At 56.7% G+C, this 19,288-nt stretch overlaps 1 protein-coding gene across 1 annotated transcript in view; it reads right to left on the bottom strand.

Moving 5' to 3' along the window:
• Positions 1-16,666, bottom strand: part of KMT2A (lysine methyltransferase 2A) — a 63,607-nt gene extending 46,941 nt beyond the window's left edge. The window contains 1 exon segment of the mRNA XM_029074572.2: positions 16,217-16,666. Within this exon segment, the coding sequence (XP_028930405.1) occupies positions 16,217-16,663 (447 nt within the window). The 5' untranslated portion in view covers positions 16,664-16,666.
• Between the last annotated feature and the right edge of the window lie 2,622 nt (positions 16,667-19,288).

Raw genomic sequence — 19,288 nt, forward strand, 5'->3', positions numbered from 1 at the left:
ACAGAGAAGTTAAGTGTCTTGCCCAAAGTCACACAGCTGGCAAGTGGCAGAGCCGGGATTCGAACCCATGAACTCTGACTCCCAAGCCCGCGCTCTTTCCACTGTACCACGCTGCTTCTCTAGAGGTCTGTGCTCTATCCACCAGGCCACGGTGTGTCTACACTGTCCCACGCTGAGGGGCAACGTGGAAGTCTTCCTCCGGAGGAGAAGGTCGCTCCTGAAACTGGAGGGCCGGTCAGAGCGTTCAAAAGCTGAGCAGGTGAACTCCACTCCGGGCCAGAGGAAGAAGCATCCGCCACCTGTCTGCTGCGTGACCTTGGACAAGTCACTTCTCTGGGCCTCGGTTCCCTCATCTAAAATGGGGATTAAGACCGTGAGCCCCATATGGAACAAGAACCGTGTCCAACCTGATTGGCTTGTACCTACCCCAGTGCCTAGTACAGCGTCTGGCACACAGTAAGTGCTAAAATGAAAAAGCATCCAGCCCCGCTGGGAAGGACTGTTCAAGGAGCTGGGTGGAGTGCCCCCGGGACGACCCTATCTGTACTCTTTCACACGCGGTCTAGCTGGGTGACTTCTTGGAACATTCTTTTGGCAGGGCCTTCCGAAAGACCAAAATCAGAAAAGATGGGGCTTCCAGCCTCTCTTCTCTTCCAAGTCTAAACTGGTTTATCTGGCCTGCTGGAGTGAAAGAAATAGGCCCGCTTAACTGGTACGCTGTAGAAAATTAAGTTAATTATCCCAATCACAGGGCTTGCTTCTCTGTCTAGCAGGAGAGCAACACAAAATATCGAGCCACTTGAGCGGGCTGGACACACATAAAAGAGCCCAGACAATGCTGGTCCTTTCCAGGAGACTAAGAAACAGGCATACAGTTGTGTGTTTTGCAGGGTGTGGGGGGAGCGGATCCTTGGTTCCCAGGATCTTGGTTTCAGCAGCTCATCCCCTTCTTAAATACAATCTTACCATTTTGTCATTTCGCTAAACTGACGTATTTGCATTGGAGAAAAAAAGGCAGCTTCTTTATCCGACACCTTCGGAGCCTTACTGAAGTCACATCTCCTCCAAGAGGCCTTCCCTGACTAAGCCCTCATTTCTCTTTTCCCACTCCCTTTTTCACTGCCCTGACTTGCTCCTTTTATTCACCACTTCCTCCCCTCCACCCCCCAGCATTTATGTCCAAATCTCTAATTTCTTTATTTTTATAATAATGACTGTCTCCACCTCTTGACCGTAAGCTCACTGAGAGCAGGGAATGTGTCTCTTATATTGTTGTGCTGTACTCTCCTAAGTGCTCAGTAGAGCGCCCTGCACACAGAAAGAACTCAATAAATACAACTGTTTCTTTCTTCCAAGTGATTTGTATCTGCGTCTCCCTCCCCCACCAGACAATTTTTATCAAAGCAGTTTAGGTCCATCTGGAAAGACAAGGCAGCAGCCTCTTCCCTCAGAATCTAATCCAATCCATCAGTCCCTGGAATAAGGAATCCACGCTTTGCTCCTCTGCTCAGAGCGGGGAACGTCCGACTGCAAATCAACCAGCTCCCCTGGTGTCGCCGGGCAAAAAGCCGATGCCCAATCCCGGACAACTAGCCAGCTGATCAAAGCCCAAGGGCTCTCACACCCACAGATAATTCCCCGAACTGGGCCCTCAAACTAATTACATCCGTATGGGTTGCCGGCTCCTTGTTTTCTCCTCCGCAAAACTCGGGACGAACCGGTCACTGCTTCAAGATATCTGGGAGCCTGGCCTCCGACTGTGAGACCGGAGGCTTCTCCTCAGGTGGCTTTTCATTAAGAAACAGATGAGATGCGCCTGTTGACTGACTGACTGACAGGCCCCACGACCAAAGGCCCCAAAGCAGGAACCGGACCTACAAGAGGTAAGTCTGACTTCGCATCTCCCGCTTTCCAAACTTTCAACTACACCTTGGTGAAGCGGTACGGCTTAGTGGATGGGGCCCGGACCTGGGAGACAGAAGGAACTCTATTCTAATCCCGGCTCTGCCACGTGTCTGCTGGGTGATCTTGGGCAAGTCAGTTCACTTCTCGGGGCTTCAGTCTCCTCATCTGAAAAATGGGGATTAAGAGTGTGAACCCCGTGTGGGACGGGGACTGTCCCCCACCTGATTCCCTTGTATCTAACCCAGCTCTTACCACAGTGTTTGGCACATAATAAGCACTTAACAAGCACCACCATTATTATTACTAGTATTATTATTATTAACTGCTAGCAACTGGGAGTCACAGGAAGACTGGCCCGGACGCAATTAAGATTTCCAATTCCCAGAGTTCCTCAAATGATATCTAATTTTAGAATCAGGGAATCAAACTGACCTTCACTCTGCCACTGTGCCGGAAAGATTCCTGCCAACAGGCTGCTCCATAAGCTCCAGGCAAAGTAAGACCAGGCTCTTTGTGGGGAGGTGGGGCTGGGCTCACCATACGGAGTGGCGGAAACTTTGAAGAGGGTTTCAGAAATGAACCGGAGCCAAAAAAAAAAAAAAAGGATACCTTTTCCTCAAAGTCTGTTTCACTCTCAACCCCGGTCCCAAATGCCACCTCTTCAGGCGGCTAGGCCTCTTCGGAGGTGGGGGCTGGTAGGCAAATGATCTAGTGTTGTTATACCGGCCTTGCCCATGCTTGCTTTCGTTGGTCTGTATGAATAATCCCGGTGCACATTTTTCAGTCTGACTACACAGGAAATGCTCTCTGCAATCTGACACATCTAAGAAGGTTTCACTCTGACTGTACCAGCTTCCCACCCAAATTCAGGCACCCGGGGGTCAGCGGCTCTTGTGAACGTCCACCCGCAACATTCACCAGGTCGGGAAGGGTTTTGCCCTCATGCGCACTGAGCTATCCTCCGGGGGGGGGGGGGGGCTTTTCTGAAACCGAACGGGAAAATGGAGAACGGGAAGTGGAGGTACCCAGTCTTCCCGGGGTCCTTGCCTTTGATTTTTCAATTGCACACCACACCTTACTTCCTTCCTCTGGTTTCTCTTGATGTTCTCTCTGTTCCACTTACTGAGTTGACACGTTCTCCACTAATGCCCAACGTTACAGGAATCATACCACCCCTTCTCGGGAACTGATTCTCAAAGATGACTCTCCGGGAGACTATCCGAGCTCACCCCCCTTCTGGTTTGTCCTGAGCTTCCCAGAGACACAGCTGTATTCTCCCTGGACTGGAATGGACCTCCCAAAGAACTACCTGGAGCTTTTCTCTGGCTTTCAGCTGCATCCCACCTAAACCACCCAAACCGGTATGAAATCTTCCCATTCTGCATTTGGACATCCGCAGTGGAGGAGATTCCACAGCTCTCTTGCCGGTCCTTTCTGACATTGACCCGTTGCCCCCGTCGGGCAAATTCATCCTTACTTCTAACCAAATCCCTCTTGCTCTGCCTCCTGTCCATTTCCACATGCTTTGGCTTTAACCGGAATTAAGCAGTGTCGTTGTGGGAAGCGGCACGGCGCAGCGGATAGAGCCCGGGCCTGGGAGTCAGAAGGTCGTGGGTCGTAATCCCAGCTCCGCCACTTGTCTGCTGTGTGACTCTGAAGCAAGTCACTTCACTTCTCTGAGTCTCAGTCTCCTCATCTGTAAAATAAGGATTAAGACCGAGTCCCTTGTGGGACAGGAACTGTATCCAACCTGAATTGCTTGTATCCACCCCAGCGCTTAGTACAGTGCCTGGCACACAGTAAACACTTAACAGATACTACAATTATTATTATTATTAAGTGACAGCTGGTTACCATTCTCCCCGAGGGCCAGGGACTGTGTTCACTTCCCATATAAGGGGTTCTTTCCCAGTGCTTGGCACAACGCTCTGCAAACGGTAAGCGCTTAATAAGGCCTCCCACTTCTACTCCCACTCGATTCAACAAGTCTTCACGGACCCGGTGACTGATTTAAGTCCCACACCCCCGTCTCCCCCATCCAACGTCTCTCCACCAAGCAAAAATAATTCCTCCCGGTTCTCTCCTCCACCCCATTCGTCATCCTCGTAGCACTTCTCTGAACACTTTCCAAGGTCTTCACACCCGGCACTAGACACGATGCTGGAGTGAGAGCCCGACCGGGGCTGGGGCGGTCGGTTTCTTGCCGAGTCCTACTCGTCCGCACCCCGCGACGGGGCGCTTGCTTTGCAAGACAACACAAGGCGGCAACGTTACAATGCTGACTCAGGTTCAGCATGCGGGCCGCAGGACTTTCGAGCTTTCTTCATCTGTACTCACGTTTGGCAAATCGCTCCCTGTCTCGAAGCCACTTTTCTCCGCTCAGTTGGAACAGCCTCCGCGTCCGTCCTGCCCTTTTCTATTGCTGAGCCCCTCTCCACTTGAGCAGATCTTTCGCCACTCTCAGCCTCACTTCCTAAAAGCTGAGTCTCTTGTGTTGCCTAACTGGAGATCATTCTCTATGGCCCGTCACCTGGGTCGCTGATGGAAAACACCATACGTCCCTCAGTTCGAGGCCAAACCCCGCAGAACACCACCAAACCCCGCAGAGGGCCACTTGGCTACCAAAAGAACACGTCGATCAACTGTTAACAGCTTAATAATAATAATGATTACGGTCCTTCGGCGCTTACTTTGTGCCAAGTACTCTTCTAAGCACTGGGGTAGATACAAGTTAATCAGGATGGACACAGTCCCCGTCCCGCAAGGGGCTCACACTCTCAATCCCCATTTTACAGACGACATAACACACGTACAGAGACGTGAAGTGACTTGCCCCAAGTCACACAGCAGACAGGTGGCGGAGCCGGGATTAGAACCCAGGTCCTTCTGACTCCCAGGCCCGGGCTCTATCCACTAAGCCACGCTGCTTCCTCCTGGGCACCTGACAGTCTTGCCGTCTTAGAGCAGGGGCTTCCAGCTTATTGACGAGTCTGTCACACACGGGGAAAAGAATCAAAAGCCTCACTGAAGTGGCGCTCCGATTTCTCGGTCCTTTCCCACCAACATCGATCGATCAATCAGTGGTATTTACTGAGCACCGTGGGCACCGCACTGTACTAAGTGACAGGGAAAAAATGGTACGACGGAGCTCGTGGAGCCTACGTTTATTTATACCGATGTCCATCTCCCTCTCTAGACTGTAAGTCCGTTGTGGGCAGAGAATTTGTCAGTTATATTGCTATATTATACTCTTCCACAGTACACTGCTCTGCACACGGCAGGCGCTCAGTAAATAATACGACTGGCTGACTGAGAGGGGTCTCGCTCCTTAACAGACCGTGCCGGTTATTACCTAGAAGCCTCTTCTCTCCTGGGTGCGTCCAAGAGGATTTTGTGTCTTCTCTCCATGCTCTTCCCCACTTTGCAGAGCAATCCGGGGGATGCTGCTAAAGAAAGGGATCCAATGCTATCTTGTAGTTCCTCTAAACAGGTTCCTTCAAGATTTGGGTTTTTTCCCGCTTCCAAGCGGCTCCCAGCTCACCCTAACCTACTACCGTTTGGGTGGGACTGGATTTCAAGGGAGGCATCGGGTTGGCGACAGAAGCGCCCGCAATCTGCGGCGGAGGATGAAGACCCGAAGACCGCCACACAGAATGACTCAAATTAGCCACTCTCGGCTCCGGTAAAGTGACGGCCCTGAGCGAGGATCTCGGTCCCTGCCCCACCCACGGACGCTTCACAGAGGAGTTCTGTAGTAAAACCCGACCGAAGACATCTGGGGAAATCCCTCTGGCCAACTTGTCAAACAGAAAGACAACTACTCATTTCTACGGGGAGGGAATTTTCAACCACTGCCATGCTAGCTGCCTCCTGACTGTTAATAATGAAGCATGACACAGTGGGGGCTCCCAGGCTGTATCGGAGCAATGCCCCATACACACCTGCAGGAGATGCCAATCTCAGTCCTCCAATCCATCAATCGGTGGAATTTACTGAGCGCTTATTGAGCGCGCAGACCACTGTACTGAGTGCTTGGCGCGAGCTGAAGGCCACCGAGTTGGTCATTCATCTGATCCCCTGGATTGTACCACGATGTCCGGAACTTTCTTCCTCGAGGCAAATCTTCCTCACCTATTATTTTTTTTTTTAACGGGTTTTGTTAAGCGCTTGTTATGCGCCAGGCACCGTATTAAGTGCCGGGCTGGATACAAGCTAATCAGATTGGACACAGACCACGTCCCGCCTGGGGCACAGAGTCTTAATTCCCATTTTACAGACGAGGGAACTGCTGAGGCACAGAGACGTTAAGTGACTTGTCCGAGGTCTACAGCAGACGTGTGGCGGAACTGGAACTGGAACCCGGGTCCCTTTCCAGACCCCGAAGGCAGAGCCGAATCCAGTCGCCGCCATGTTTCTTGAGGTATTGGACCCTCGGGCCCCCCAGAGCCCCAAGAAATCCTGCAGCCGACGCCTACTTCTAGATACCTAGCTTGAAAACCCAACGCTGGGTTGCAAGCCGCATCTCCTCCCGGTCACCGCCTTCTCCCCGCAGGTGAAACCTGACTAGGTACCAAAGCGTTCTGAAATATTTAACAGGAGAGGTATGGATTTCTTAGGGTGGGTCAGAGAGAACAGCTCCCTCGCCATCCAAACCTAAAAAGGGTTATTTTGCGGGTTGCCATTCCACCCAAATGTCTGGCTACTTCCTAGGGTCTGTTGGAAAGACCCCAGGGACCTCACGTCCCCAAGGGGGGGAACGGACATGAGGGGCAAGAAAGGAAGGCTTCCCCTCCACCCCCATCCCCAGACTCTCCACTCTGTAAAGGGGCCGGGAAGCCCAAGCAGCAACATCACCACCTCTGTTCCAAACGCAGGCAATTACTGAATCGGGCTATAAAACCACCCACTCGGGTACCGGAGCTCCGTCCTCTAGCTTCAAACGCATGCAGTTAAAAAGAAATAAATAAAAATCCCCCACTTCCTTCTCCACAACGGTGAAAACAGGAGGAAAAAAGAAATCCATTGTGCTCCTGCCTCATATTAACATGTGATCAGTGAAATTAAAGAGATACGGGTGAAGGACTTAAGATCGCCTCTTTCTTCGTCGGGAAGGCTAGCGCTTCTTCCTGCCAGGTGGCAGGTGGACTGAAGAAGAATAATTATTATGGTACTTGTTAAGCGCTTACTAGGGACCAAGCACTGTTCTAAGCACTGGGGTAGATAGAAGTTAATTAGGTTGGCGCCACCTGAGGCTCACACACTTATCCCCGTTTTCCAGATGAGGCACAGAGGCACAGAGAAGTTAGGTTTCTTGCCAAGGCCACCACACAGCAGACATGTGGCAGAGCCAGAATTAGAACCCAGGTCCTCCCGACTCCCAGGCCCACGCTCTAGCCACTAAGATACCGGCTGGGGCTTCTGGGGCCGGGCCGGGCAGGGGGAAGGGTGCCCGGAGCGGCCCCCAAGAGCTAACCAGAAGTAGGATGGAACTATTTATTTCTCTGGCCTAGAAAGGTGTCCCTGAATTCCGATACGGGACGGGGACCCACGGTCCACCGATAAACTCGATGTGGGCAGGGAATGTGTCTGTTTATTGTTATATTGTACTCTCCCAGGTACTTGGTACAGTGTTCTGCACACAATAACCGCTCAATAAATACAACTGAATGAACGAGTGAATTCTGAAACCTGGGGCAGCCCAAGCCCCCAGTCCCTCTTCCCTTCCAAAGAGACCCCGAAATTGGGTCAAGATTGAGAGCGGCCAGCCCGGTGGGTTGGGTTTCTCTAAGACCCACAACGATTGGTTCGATCTGCTCCCGGCCAAATACCCGACAACCCAGCTCTCTCTAGACCAGAGAAGACAGACAGACCAGAGAAGACACAGACCTAGCAACTAGACTCTGTGAAGAATCCATTGACTGTACCTACTGAGCGCGGCCTCGGCGCAGAGCACTGTGCTACGCTCTTGGGAGAGTACCACCGAATCGGCTCGGAGCCATCCCCGTGCCAGAGTCCGCTGGGGGACCCAGAGTTAAAGCGCCGGGGAAAACACTACCCGCCGTGCCAGGCTCATTAGTAATTTAACCTTTCCTAATCTCCTAAAATGGACACATACAAACCCAGGAAGGGCCCGGTGATCCTGGCCTGAACTCCCCAGGCGCCCGCATGCGGGCCGCACGCCTCCCCCGTTCCTTGAGCTCGATCCCATTGGGAACTCCCCGCCGTCAGAGGGAGGAGATGGCAAGGGACCAGATGGGCACATAGGGCCATGGCTGGGGGCACTCAGTCAAGGCCTAGAAAGAAACCAGCTCAACTCGTGTGCCAGCGCTAGTGGAATGTGGGCAGGCACAAAGAGAACTTAATTATAGGACTTACAATTAATATGCCGCAGGCCACTGAAAGGGAGAGAGATCTCATGCCTTGAAGCAAGGGACTGACCATGGGGCGAGGAATGTAGCCGGGAGGGGGGACGAGGCGGGCGCGCACAGCTGCTTTTGGTGGGCGGGGGGACGACAGAGGACGGGCGACGCTAGGCCGGCCCGCCGCCTTGCACTAGGCCTCGGCAGCCGAGACTTCCCAATAATAATAATAATAAATAGTTATGATTGTGGTATTTAAGCGCTTAACTTGTGTCAGGCACCCGTATTCAGCGCAGGGGTGGATACAAGCAGATCGGACTGGACGCGGTCCCTGTCCCCCGGCCCCCGTTTGACCGATGAGGTAAATGAGGCCCAGAGAAGCGAAGTGACTTGCCCAAGGGCACACAGGAGGCAAGTGGCGGAGCCGGGATTAGAACTCTTGACCTTCTGACCCCCAGGCCCGTGCTCTAGCCACTGAGCCTCACCGCTTCCCAAGGCCGGAGGTGGAGCCCGGCCCGAGGGAGAGCCCCCTTCCGCCCGCCCCGTTGAGCCACTCTCCCTGGGCAAAATCGGAACGGTGGGTCCGGAGGGGGCCGGGGTGGAGAGATGCAGCTGCCCGTTGGCTTTCTCTTTCCTAAAAAGCCCACGCCGCCCCCATCCCCACCCCCGAAAGAACATTCCACCCAGAGCAAAACAACTTCCTGGTTGGGCAGAGGAATCCCCGGCGTGGAAAACGCATAAACAAACCGTAGCCAAATGAGAGGGCCCCTGAACGCCGAGAAAGCCAGGAAGCCGACTGGCTCCTAAGGCTGTGGTTTGTAACTTGATTTCCGTGTTTCTTCCCAGAGGAATTAGTCAAATTTACGGAGCGAATGTCTGAAAGGAAGGAGATTTAGGAAATAAAAGGAGGCGGGTGGGGGGGAAACGCATGCCTCACGTCTCTGCTCCTACAGAGTCTCCTACTACGCGGCAGCCGCTTGGAAAGATCCTTCCTTCGGAGAGCAGAGACGGGGTTCGCCCAAATTGCCGGGGCCGGGATTGAACGTACAACGCCACTCCGAGGCACGCTGCCGCTGCCCTTGAGGAAAGGCTGGAAGCCACCAAGGCGGGTCGCAAACGTTGAGGACGAAAATGCCGGGGCTGTGCTGCCGCTCGGCCAAGGCGGGAAGAGCGGCACGGGAAGCCACTCCCCCTCACTAGCGCACATGTGCCCGGTGAGCCTTCCCCAAACGAGCCGCTCAGCGGGAGCGACCTTTCTGGGGCGGGCTGAAGAGCGCGTGATCCAACCCCCCAAAAGCCCAAGTTCCCCACTCCAGCCCCTCTACCTAAACTGCCACTTCTGAGGGGAAAAACCCATAATAGTAATAATAGGAATAATAATGATGGCATTTGTTAAGCGCTTACTATAATAATGCTGGTATTTGTTAAGCGCTTACTATGTGCAGAGCACTGTTCTAAGCGCTGGGGTAGATACAGGGTCATCAGGTTGTCCCACGTGAGGCTCACAGTCTTCATCCCCATTTTACAGATGAGGTAACTGAGGCACGGAGAAGTGAAGTGACTCGCCCACAGTCACCCAGCTGACGAGTGGCAGAGCCGGGATTCGAACCCATGACCCCTGACTCCCGAGCCCGGGCTCTTTCCACTGAGCCACGCTGCTTCCCATGTGCAGTGCACTGTTCTAAGCACTGGCTCACGGTCTTCATCCCCATTTTACAGATGAGGGAACTGAGACACGGAGAAGTGAAGCGACTCCCCCAGTCACGCAGCTGACGAGCAGTGGAGCCGGGATTTGAACCCGTGTCCCTGACTCCCCAGCCCAAGCTCTTTCCACTGAGCCATGCTGCTTCCCAAGCCCCCCGCCCGCCCACCCAGCCCTGGGTGGGGCCCAGAGGGCAGCTTTAATGCAATGTTGCTTTACATCCAGCTACACCTGGGCACCCGAGCAGCATTTTTACCTCTCTGACAATTTAATTCGGCAGAACGAAGATGGGACGCCGGGAAAAAGGGAAGGTTGATGAAACTTGTTAGAGAACAACCTAAGAGTCACTGGAGCACAGACAACACCTCTTCGTGTTCGTACCAGTCAGAAGCAATTCCCCCGACGGGAAGGAGGTTCCGTTGAGTGCTTTGAGCTCACTGGGGAAGACGCACCATATCACTCCGAGGCAACGGAATTACCGGGGACCTTCTCACTGGCAAGGCCGAAGGGCCCATCCCGACTGGGCCGACCAAGATTTCTGGCCCGCCTGGATGACCGATTCGGAAGACGGATCCAGCATCCAATTTTTTTTTCTTTTTACCAGCCCAGCCTTCCCCCAGGTAACCTAAACTATCCTGTAAACTCAGTGAGCTCAAGCAGAATCAGTATTCTGTTCCCCCGGTCCACTCCCGTCTTCCCCCGTTTAGACCTCGAGCCCGTCGTTGGGCAGGGACTGTCGCTATCTGTCGCCGCATTGTACATTCCAAGCGCTTAGTCCAGTGCTCTGCACGTCGTCGGCGCTCAGTAAATACTATCGAATGAATGAATGAATGTGAACTAACTCGCTGTGAGCCAGGTGGCGGAAACAGGTATAACTGCGAGGCTCAATCCGTCAGTCGGTTATCAGAATCCTGATAATCCTGCCCGGGAAAAGCCTGATATGACTGCTTCAGAGCTGGGAGATGGCAGCTCCATAAAGGTGACTGGAGAATCAAAGTGATGATAATAATAACAACAACAACAACTGTGGTATCCGTTAAGCGCTTACTGGGCGCCAGACACCGTACTCGGCTAATTAGCAAACTAAGATATAAGCAAATCGGGTTGGACACGGTCCCTGTCCCACATGGGGCTCCCTAAGGATTTAATCCCCATTTTATCAACGAGGTTCCTGAGGCCCACAGAAGTGAAGGGACTTGCCCAAGGTCACCCAGCAGACAAGCGTCGGAGCCTGGATTAGAATGATCCATCCTGTGGATGGGAAGACCTTTTAATGTTCGCTTCCCTCTTCCAAGGGGGGTGTGTGTGTGTGTCTGAAGGAAACGGGGAGAGATCTTGGGAATAAAGTTGCCCACACTGGGCAAAGAGTAAGACTGCCTCCCTGCTGACCCCCCGCCCCCGGGAAGATGGGGGTCATTTATCCGGATGGCCAGATAGGAGGCCCTTCCTTCCGATGAGATTCCCCGACCCGGCAAGGAAGGCCGAGGGCTCTGATTCCAATATCCTCACTTTGGCTGTATAAAGCACGACTCTCATTTCAACTTTCTAAGGCTTAGAGAGATAAGGCCGGGTGACGGAATCAAGGTCTCCGACTCAAAAACTCCTCAGAAAGCGAGCAGTTGCCACATTTTGATGACTGGGGGTTCCCGCATGTTTGCGGGAGCCGCCACCCAGATTTTATCAATCCGGGTTGGGGGGCGGGGTTGGCGGGGGGGCACGGAGGAAGAGAGAGATGCAAAAGACCCTTCTTGAGAGTAGGCTCTAAGGAGGCTCTGGTTAGACTCCTCCAGCTCTGCTGCCTGTTTATTGAGTTTTCGATCTGGGACCCAGAGTGATGATTCGCTTAAAGCTAAACGGAAGCCGAGCTCAGAATTCAGTTAGATCAAATCGATCGATCGATCACTGACCCCCATCTCGAGTTTTGGAGACCGGACTCAGCTTGATTCAGGCCACCATTTCCGCGGGAATCTGGACAGGAGAGAACACGGCACCTGCCTGGACCTCCTGAGGGGTGCAAGCAGGGGGAAGCTTAAATTTCTCTGCTGGCAGAAGGATCGTGCTTCCCTACAGATCTAGAAGAGATGCACCTCAAATACCTGGATTCTGGACTGAGAATCGACCAGCCAAGAGGGCAGAAAAAAGCACCTGTCAACTGATGCTAGGGAGCCGGGAGGGGGGAGGGGGGTGGCACTCTACTAGGTTCTTCCTACAGTTCACGCACAGTGTGGGTGGAGAGAAAAAAAAAAAATTTTTTTGTATTATTCAGTAATTGCTCATTGGGTCTAATCTGAACTACAGATGCACTCTGTTGGGAGGGTTCGGCCTTTAAAATGTTGACCGGTGGGGGGAAAAAAGTGCAGAAAAACAACACGTTCCCCATCCTCTTCAAGTTCTAGTGGGCGGGAATTTTTCAGCACTTAAGTTGGATTTTAAAGATCGTTTGTCCAAAACCCCCAGGTAAAACTGTCTGGTGCCCAGGCATAAAGGCACTAGACTCCCGGGTTCAAGCGTGTCTTCTGGACCAGTGATTTGCAGAGCTGTGATTGAAGTTATTATTGCGGTCCAGCTATTCCAAACCAATGCTTTCATATTGACAATAACCAATGCGAACATTCAGTCCATGCACTTATACCTCGAATGCAAAATATAAAGCATGCTACACGAAAAGAAAACGCTTCTTAACACCCTCTTCAAATAAACTAAGGAGCTGCCTGAACCGCAGACCTGAATTCCGCTGAAATAAACACCGACTAAACTTCTAGCTATTACCAGGCGGTTCTCAATTCTGAAAATAAGCAGGTAAACAGAAAGTCAGTAAGTCTATTTTTTTTTTTTTTTTGCTGCTGAATCTTTTTTTAAAAAAGCAAAATCAACTCACATTTAAGCACCAACTCCATGCAAGTAACCTGAACGGTGCAGCCTTTTTGTCATGTATGAGGCCTTTGGTTCTCCAACTACATGGGATCTGTGTTGTTAGCTTAAAAAATACAGAATTGGCCTTTCAAAAAAAAATATATAGATAGATATGTAATAATCTACAGCAACCGGTAAATAGTTTCCAACAACCCTGCTGACTGCAGTTGCCTTCTGAAGGCTGGGAAAAGGGGGTGGAGATAGAGCGGAGAGAGGCAGGGAAAAAGGGGACGCTGCAGCTCCGGTAAGGAACACGCCCCCATCATGTCCTCCTAGCTCTGTCAAGAGGCGGGTTGTTGTCAGTCTCCTGACCAGGCTGCCTTAGAAATGCTCAGAGAGAAAGACAGAGAGGGAGAGAGAAAGAGAGAGAGAGAGGCAGGAAGACAAACAACTGAAAAAACACCAGCTCCTTCTCCAAAAGGGGCCGGGGCCTCTAACGTCCCCCATCCCCTTCTTCCCGGGGCTCCGGGTGTGCGACTACGGGAAGGGGCGGGGAGGGCGATGATGGGGGGAGCGGGGGGCTCTTGCCCAGGATATCCAGCGTGCGCACCAACGGTAGAGCACGCAGGAAACGGCCGGTTGTTATCTTTCCCTTTCTGTTTCAATCGAGCGGTGCGCTCCTGAGCGGCAGCCCCCCACCCGCCCGCCCATCCAGCCACCCCGGCCCCCGGCAGCTGCCCTTCCTCTTCCCGGCATCCCTACCTCCCGACTCCCTTCCCCGGCCGTTCCCGCTCTCCTTCGGCATCCGACGGGAAAACCACGGCGGCGACGCCGCTGACCGGCCCTAGGCTCAACTGCTCTGCCCGGGGCAACTTTCCTTCCCTCCGAAGGGGGTGGGATGCCCGGCTGGTCCGCTGCGGCCCATCCCGCTGCCGGGAGGCGGGGGCCGGGAAGCAGCGGGGCGTGGGAGGGATGGGGATACTAGGGGAGGACCTCTGCCTCTACCTCCCCCAGCACCGTCCGCCTCTCCCCCGCCGGGAGGGAGCCCGGTCCTCTCCTCTTCCTGCCACGGGGACAACGGCCCTCATCCCCGCCTCTTCTCCCCTCCCCAGGCACGAGACCACCCAGCTGGCGCTAGGGGAGGCGGATTTCTCCCTTTCCATCCCATCTCTCCCCTCCACCCCCCGGGGGCTGATGCTAGGAAGAGGTGGATCAATAATCAAATGATGGAGGAGGAGAGGAGCAGTGGGCGGGTGAGAACCGGTGCCGGAGGCTGCTGCGTGATCCCAGGCTCGGTGGGTGGGGTGGGAAGAGGAGGAGGAGGAGGAGAAGGAGGAGGATGCTTCCCCTGGGGCCCCCCGTTCCCTGGAGCTGGAGGGAAAGCTGGCTGGCTCCCTAACAGAGGGGTGGAGGGAGGCTTTCTGCTCTCTCTCTCTCTCTCAAGCCTGGGGAGGGGGTGGCAGGGGGAGGGCTCTCTCAATTATCCTTCCCACTACAAGAGGGAAAGGATGGAGCTGGGGGGGGGGGGGTGTGGGGGGGGGTGGGGGGGGAACAACAACAAACAAAAAACCGTTTTCTCCCGAAAGGGGAAATGGGATGAAGGGGAGAAGCGGAGGGAGGATAAGCGGATGAGAAGGAGCTGGGGATCCGAGCTCACTGGGAAGGTGGAGGAGAAAGAAGAAGGGGAATGGGGAAGGAAGGAAAAGGGGAGGGAGGAAAATCAGAAGGAGGGGAAGGGGGAGAAGAGGGGAGGGAGGAAAACCAGAAGGAGAGGAAGGGGGAGAAGAGGGGAGGGAGGAAAAGCAGAAGGAGGGGAAGGGGGAGAAGAAGGGAGGGAAGAAAACCAAAAGGAAGGGAAGGGGGAGAAGAGGGGAGGGAGGGAAAGCAGAAGGAGGGGAAGGAAGGAAAAGGGGAGGTAGGAAAACCAGAAGGAGGGGAAAGGGGAGGAGAAGAAGGAAGGAAGGAAGGAAGGAAGGAAGGAAGGAAGGAAGGAAGGAAGGAAGGAAGGAAGGAAGGAAGGAAGGAAGGAAGGAAGGAAGGAAGGAAGGAAGGAAGGAAGAAAACCAGAAAGAAGGGAAGGGGGAGAAGAGGGAAGGAAGGAAAAGGGGAGGGAGGAAAACCAGAAGGAGGAGAAGGGGGAGAAGAGGGGAGGGAGGAAAACCAGAAGGAAGGGAAGAACAGGGGAGGGAGGGAAAGCAGAAGGAGAGGAAGGGGGAGAAGAGAGAAGGAAGGAAGGAAGGAAAAAGGGAGGGAGGAAAACCAGAAGAAGGGGGAGAAGAGGGGATGCAGGAAAAGCAGGAGGGAAAGGGGGAGAAGTGGGAAGGAAGGAAAACCAGAAGGAGGGAAAGGGGGAGAAGAGGGAAAGAAGGAAAACCAGAAGGGGGGGAAGGAGGAGAAGAAGGAAAGAAGAAAAACCAGAAAGGGAAAGGAGGAGAAGAGGGAAAGAAGGAAAACCAGAAGGAGGGGAAGGTAGAGAAGAGGGAAGGGAGGGAAACCAGAAGGGGGAAAAGGGGAGAAGAGAGAAGGAAGGAAAACCAGGAGGAAAAAGGGGAGAAGAGAGAAGGAAGGAAAACCAGAAGGAGGGGAAGGTAGAGAAGAGGGAAAGGAGGAAAACCAGAAGGCGGGGAAGGAGAAGAAGAGGAAAAGAAGGAAAACCAGAAGGAGGAGGAGAAGAAGAAGAGGGAAAGAAGGAAAACCAGAAGGAGGGGGAGGTAGAGAAGAGGAAAAGAAGGAAAACCAGAAGGAGGAGGAGGAGAAGAAGAGGGAAAGAAGGAAAACCAGAAGGAGGAGGAGGTAGAGAAGAGGAAAGGGAGGGAAACCAGAAAGAGGAAAAAGGGGAGAAGAGGAATGGATTAAGAGAGGGAGGAAAACCAGGAGGGAGGGCGTCTTCCTTCAGCGGGGATGTGTGGGAGCAGGGAGGGGAGGAGGGGAGTGGCCGGGAATCCGGGGGGCCGCTGGTGTCCGGAGGGATGGGGACTCTCGGGGGTGGCGGGGAAGGGAGGGAGAGGCGGGGCCCCCGGGGCAGGGGACAAGGGCCAGGGGCCAGGGGCCAGGGGCCAGGGGACGGGGCAGGAGGGCGGAAACCTGCACCGGGGCGCAGGGGGATGCCCGGGGGCGCCGAGCGGGGAGCAGGCCCGGCCGGACAGGGGGCTGCCCAGGCTGGGGGACATCTGCCCCGGGGCGGGAGGAGGAGGAGGAGGAGGAGGAGGAGGAGGAGGGGGAGGAGGAGGAGAAATGACGCCCGGGAATGAGGTAATGGCGGGATGGAGCGGCCGGGAGGAGCCGGGGCACGGGCCGGGCAGGACCCCCCAAAAGGGCAGGAGGGCGGGCACCCCGGGGCCGGTCCCGCCGCCGCCGCCGCCTCCTCCTCCTCCTCCGGGCGGGCGTCCGGGCTTACCTCTCCGCTGCCGCCTCCCCCTCCGCTGTCCCCGAAGACGGCCCGGAACCGCCGCAGGTTGGTGCCGATGGCGGCCGAGACCTGCAGCGCCGCGTCGAAGCCGGGGCCCACCCGCAGCAGCGGCCCGGGGCCCGACGACGACGACGAGGACGACGACGACGACGACGAGGACGACGACGACGACGAGGACGACGAGGAGGGGGCGGCGGGCACCGTGGAGGTTCCCGCCGCCGGGGGGGAGGAGGAGGAGGAGGAGGAGGAGGGCGGCCCGGCGGCGGCGGCGGCGGCGGCGGCGGCGATCCCGGCGGCCGTCCCGGGGGCGGCGGGCAGCAGCAGGGCCGGGACGCGTTGGCGCGGGGCGCCCCCCAGGCTCCGCCGCCCCCCGCCGCCGCCGCCCCCGGTGGCCCCGGGCCGCGCGGGGAAGCGCCACCGGCAGCTGTGCGCCATCTTCGCCCCGGGAAGGGCAGCAGCGAGGGCGGGGAGGCCCACCGGGCCCAGGGCGGCAGCGAGGCCGGGAGGGAGGGAGGGAGGGAGGGAGGGAGGGACGGAGGAGGGACGGAGGGAGGGAGGGACGGAGGGAGGGAGGGAGGGAGGGACGGAGCCAGACACGGCAGGGAGGGAGCGAGCGAGAGAGCCACGGGCGGCGGGGGAGGGGCGCGCCCGCCCCGGAACCTGCATAACCCTCCTCCCCCCGCCCGCCCGCCAGCGCCCCGACGCCCGCTATGCAGAGCGCCGGGCCCGCGCGCCGGCCCCGCAACCTGCATAACCCCCCGCCCCGCCCCGCCCGCCGCCCGCGCCCTTCTGCCGCATCCAGGGGCCGGGGCGGCCCCCGCTCCGGACGCCCCGCGCCCTGGATGGCGGCGCGCCCGGACGCCGCTCCCCCTCCCCGCGCCGGGGGCGGCGCCGGGGGAGGCGGGGGCGGGGAGGGACGGAGCGGCGCGCCCAGGACGGCGGCGGGGCGGGAGGGGGGGGAGGGGGCGGAGGGGGCGGCGCCGCGGCCCGGGGGTCGGGGCTGCGCTATCCAGGTTCCGGGGCCGGCCCCGGAGAGCCGCCCCCCGGTTATAACGCGGGGGGCGGGGGGCGGCTCCGCTCCACCGTGCGTGCAAAACGGGGGGAGGGGAGCAGAGGGGGTCCCCTCCCCCGCCGAATGCACGCCCGCCACCTCCCCCCGCACCCTCCCCGCTCTAACGCCATCAGAAACGGGAGCCCCTCCTATTGGAGCTCTTCCCCGAGCCCGCCCGCGCCCGGCGTTGCATCCTCCCCTCCTCCAACCCCCTCCGTGCGTTCGTTCGGTAGTATTTCTGGAGCGCTCACTGTGCGCGGAGCGCTGCGCTCGGAACGTGCGCGGAGGGACCATCCCCGCCCGGGGCCGGGCTCACGGTCTTAAGGACCCTCGAATCCTTCTCGGGGTTCGCCTGCTTCGGAAAAGAGGGGAGGGGGTCCGGGAGGGCGGGCAGCGGGATGCTCCGCAGAGGAGGAGGGGGTTAGAACGGAGCTGGGAGGGAAGAGGAGGGCAAAAATGCTGCTGCTGCTGCTGCTGCAGCCGCTGAGCTCCCCGCTTGCTGGTGCACGCGAAGGAGCCCCTAAGATGTGCAGGACGGGGTGGAGGGGGTCGTGCATCCATCTCCCCCCCCGCGAGGGCTGGAAGGTCGGGCCGCCCTCCGTTGGGCGGGGGGCGTCCATCCGATAGCCGGGGAGGGGGGGGGGCTCCCCCACCGCCCCCGGAGGAGGTCCACGGCTCCCTGGTGCTGAAACCGTCCGGCTCCAGCCCCTCTCCGACCCCCCGCGGCCTCCCCCTTTCAGCGGGCCACGATGGAGCCCAGGTGGCCCACGCGCGTACACGCCGTGCACGCGGCAGCACACGCCCCCGGGGTTGGGGGGGGGGGACGGGGCGGACCCCCCCCCCCCCCATCCCCGCCCCCCGCCGCTCTGCGAAGGGTGGGAGGCCTTGGCCATTTTGCAACACGCCTAACGTCGGCTGATGGGAGCTCCGCTTCCATGGAGCTGCCCTCATCGGTTACAGATTAGGGACCACGTGGATGCCCTCAAACATCCTGATTTGTTCGTGGAGCTGGGTTTTTTTTTGGGGGGGGGGTTGTTTGGCTCTGCGTGTGTGTGTGGGAGGGGGGGTGTGGGGTGTGTGTGTGTGTGTGTGTCCTTTTTAATATGCATAACGGTTTGCAGAGGTAACAGCCCGACTGCTTTATATAAGAGTCTAACCACCATCCTCCAAAAAAGGCAAAGCCATCTTCCTCTGAACTCCTTCCCCCTTTGAGCGTCCCTCATTCCTTCCCCCTCCCCACCCCCAGAAAACCCAAAACAAAACACAATATGGCCTGGAAGGAGACGGGGCAGTTTTGGTGTTTGCTATTTTCCGTCACCGTTCCCCGATCTGTTTTTCTACAGGGCCGTCCGGGCCGTGTCCTCCCGCTCCTCGAGAGACTCCAGCGGTTGACCGTCCGCCTCCGCTTCGAACAGAGACTCCTCGCCGTTGGCTTCGAAGTACGGCTCGATCACCTCGCCCCCTCCTACCTCGCCTCGCTACTCTCCTACTACAACCCGGCCCGCACGCTTCGCTCCTCTGGCGCCGCTCACCTTCTCACTGGGCCTCCGTCTCGTCTGTCTCCCCGCCGACCCCCGGCCCGAGTCCGGCCTCTGGCCCGGACGCCCTTCCTCCTCGGATCCGCCGGACGATCGCTCTCCCCCGCCTCAGAGCCTTACTGAAGTCGCGTCTCCTCCAAAAGGCCTTCCCTGACCAAGCCCTCGTTCGTTCATTCCTTCAAACCTATATATTGAACGTTTACAGTGTGCAGAGCACGGTACTGAGCGTGTGGAAGGTACGGTTCGGCAACAGAGAGAGACGATCCCTGCCCACGTCGGGCTCCCAGTCTAGAAGGGGGGAGGCAGACATCAAAACAAGTAAACAGGCATCAGTCGCACCGATATCAATAAATAGAATTCTAGATATGTACACATATACACAAGTGCTGTGGGGCGGGGTAGAGCAGAGGGAGCGAGTCCGGGCGATGGGGAGGGGGAGCTGAGGAAAAGGAGGGCTTAGTCTGAGAAGGC

This window comes from Ornithorhynchus anatinus, chromosome 11 (genome assembly GCF_004115215.2).
Source record: "Ornithorhynchus anatinus isolate Pmale09 chromosome 11, mOrnAna1.pri.v4, whole genome shotgun sequence".
Classification (NCBI taxonomy): Eukaryota; Metazoa; Chordata; class Mammalia; order Monotremata; family Ornithorhynchidae; genus Ornithorhynchus; species Ornithorhynchus anatinus.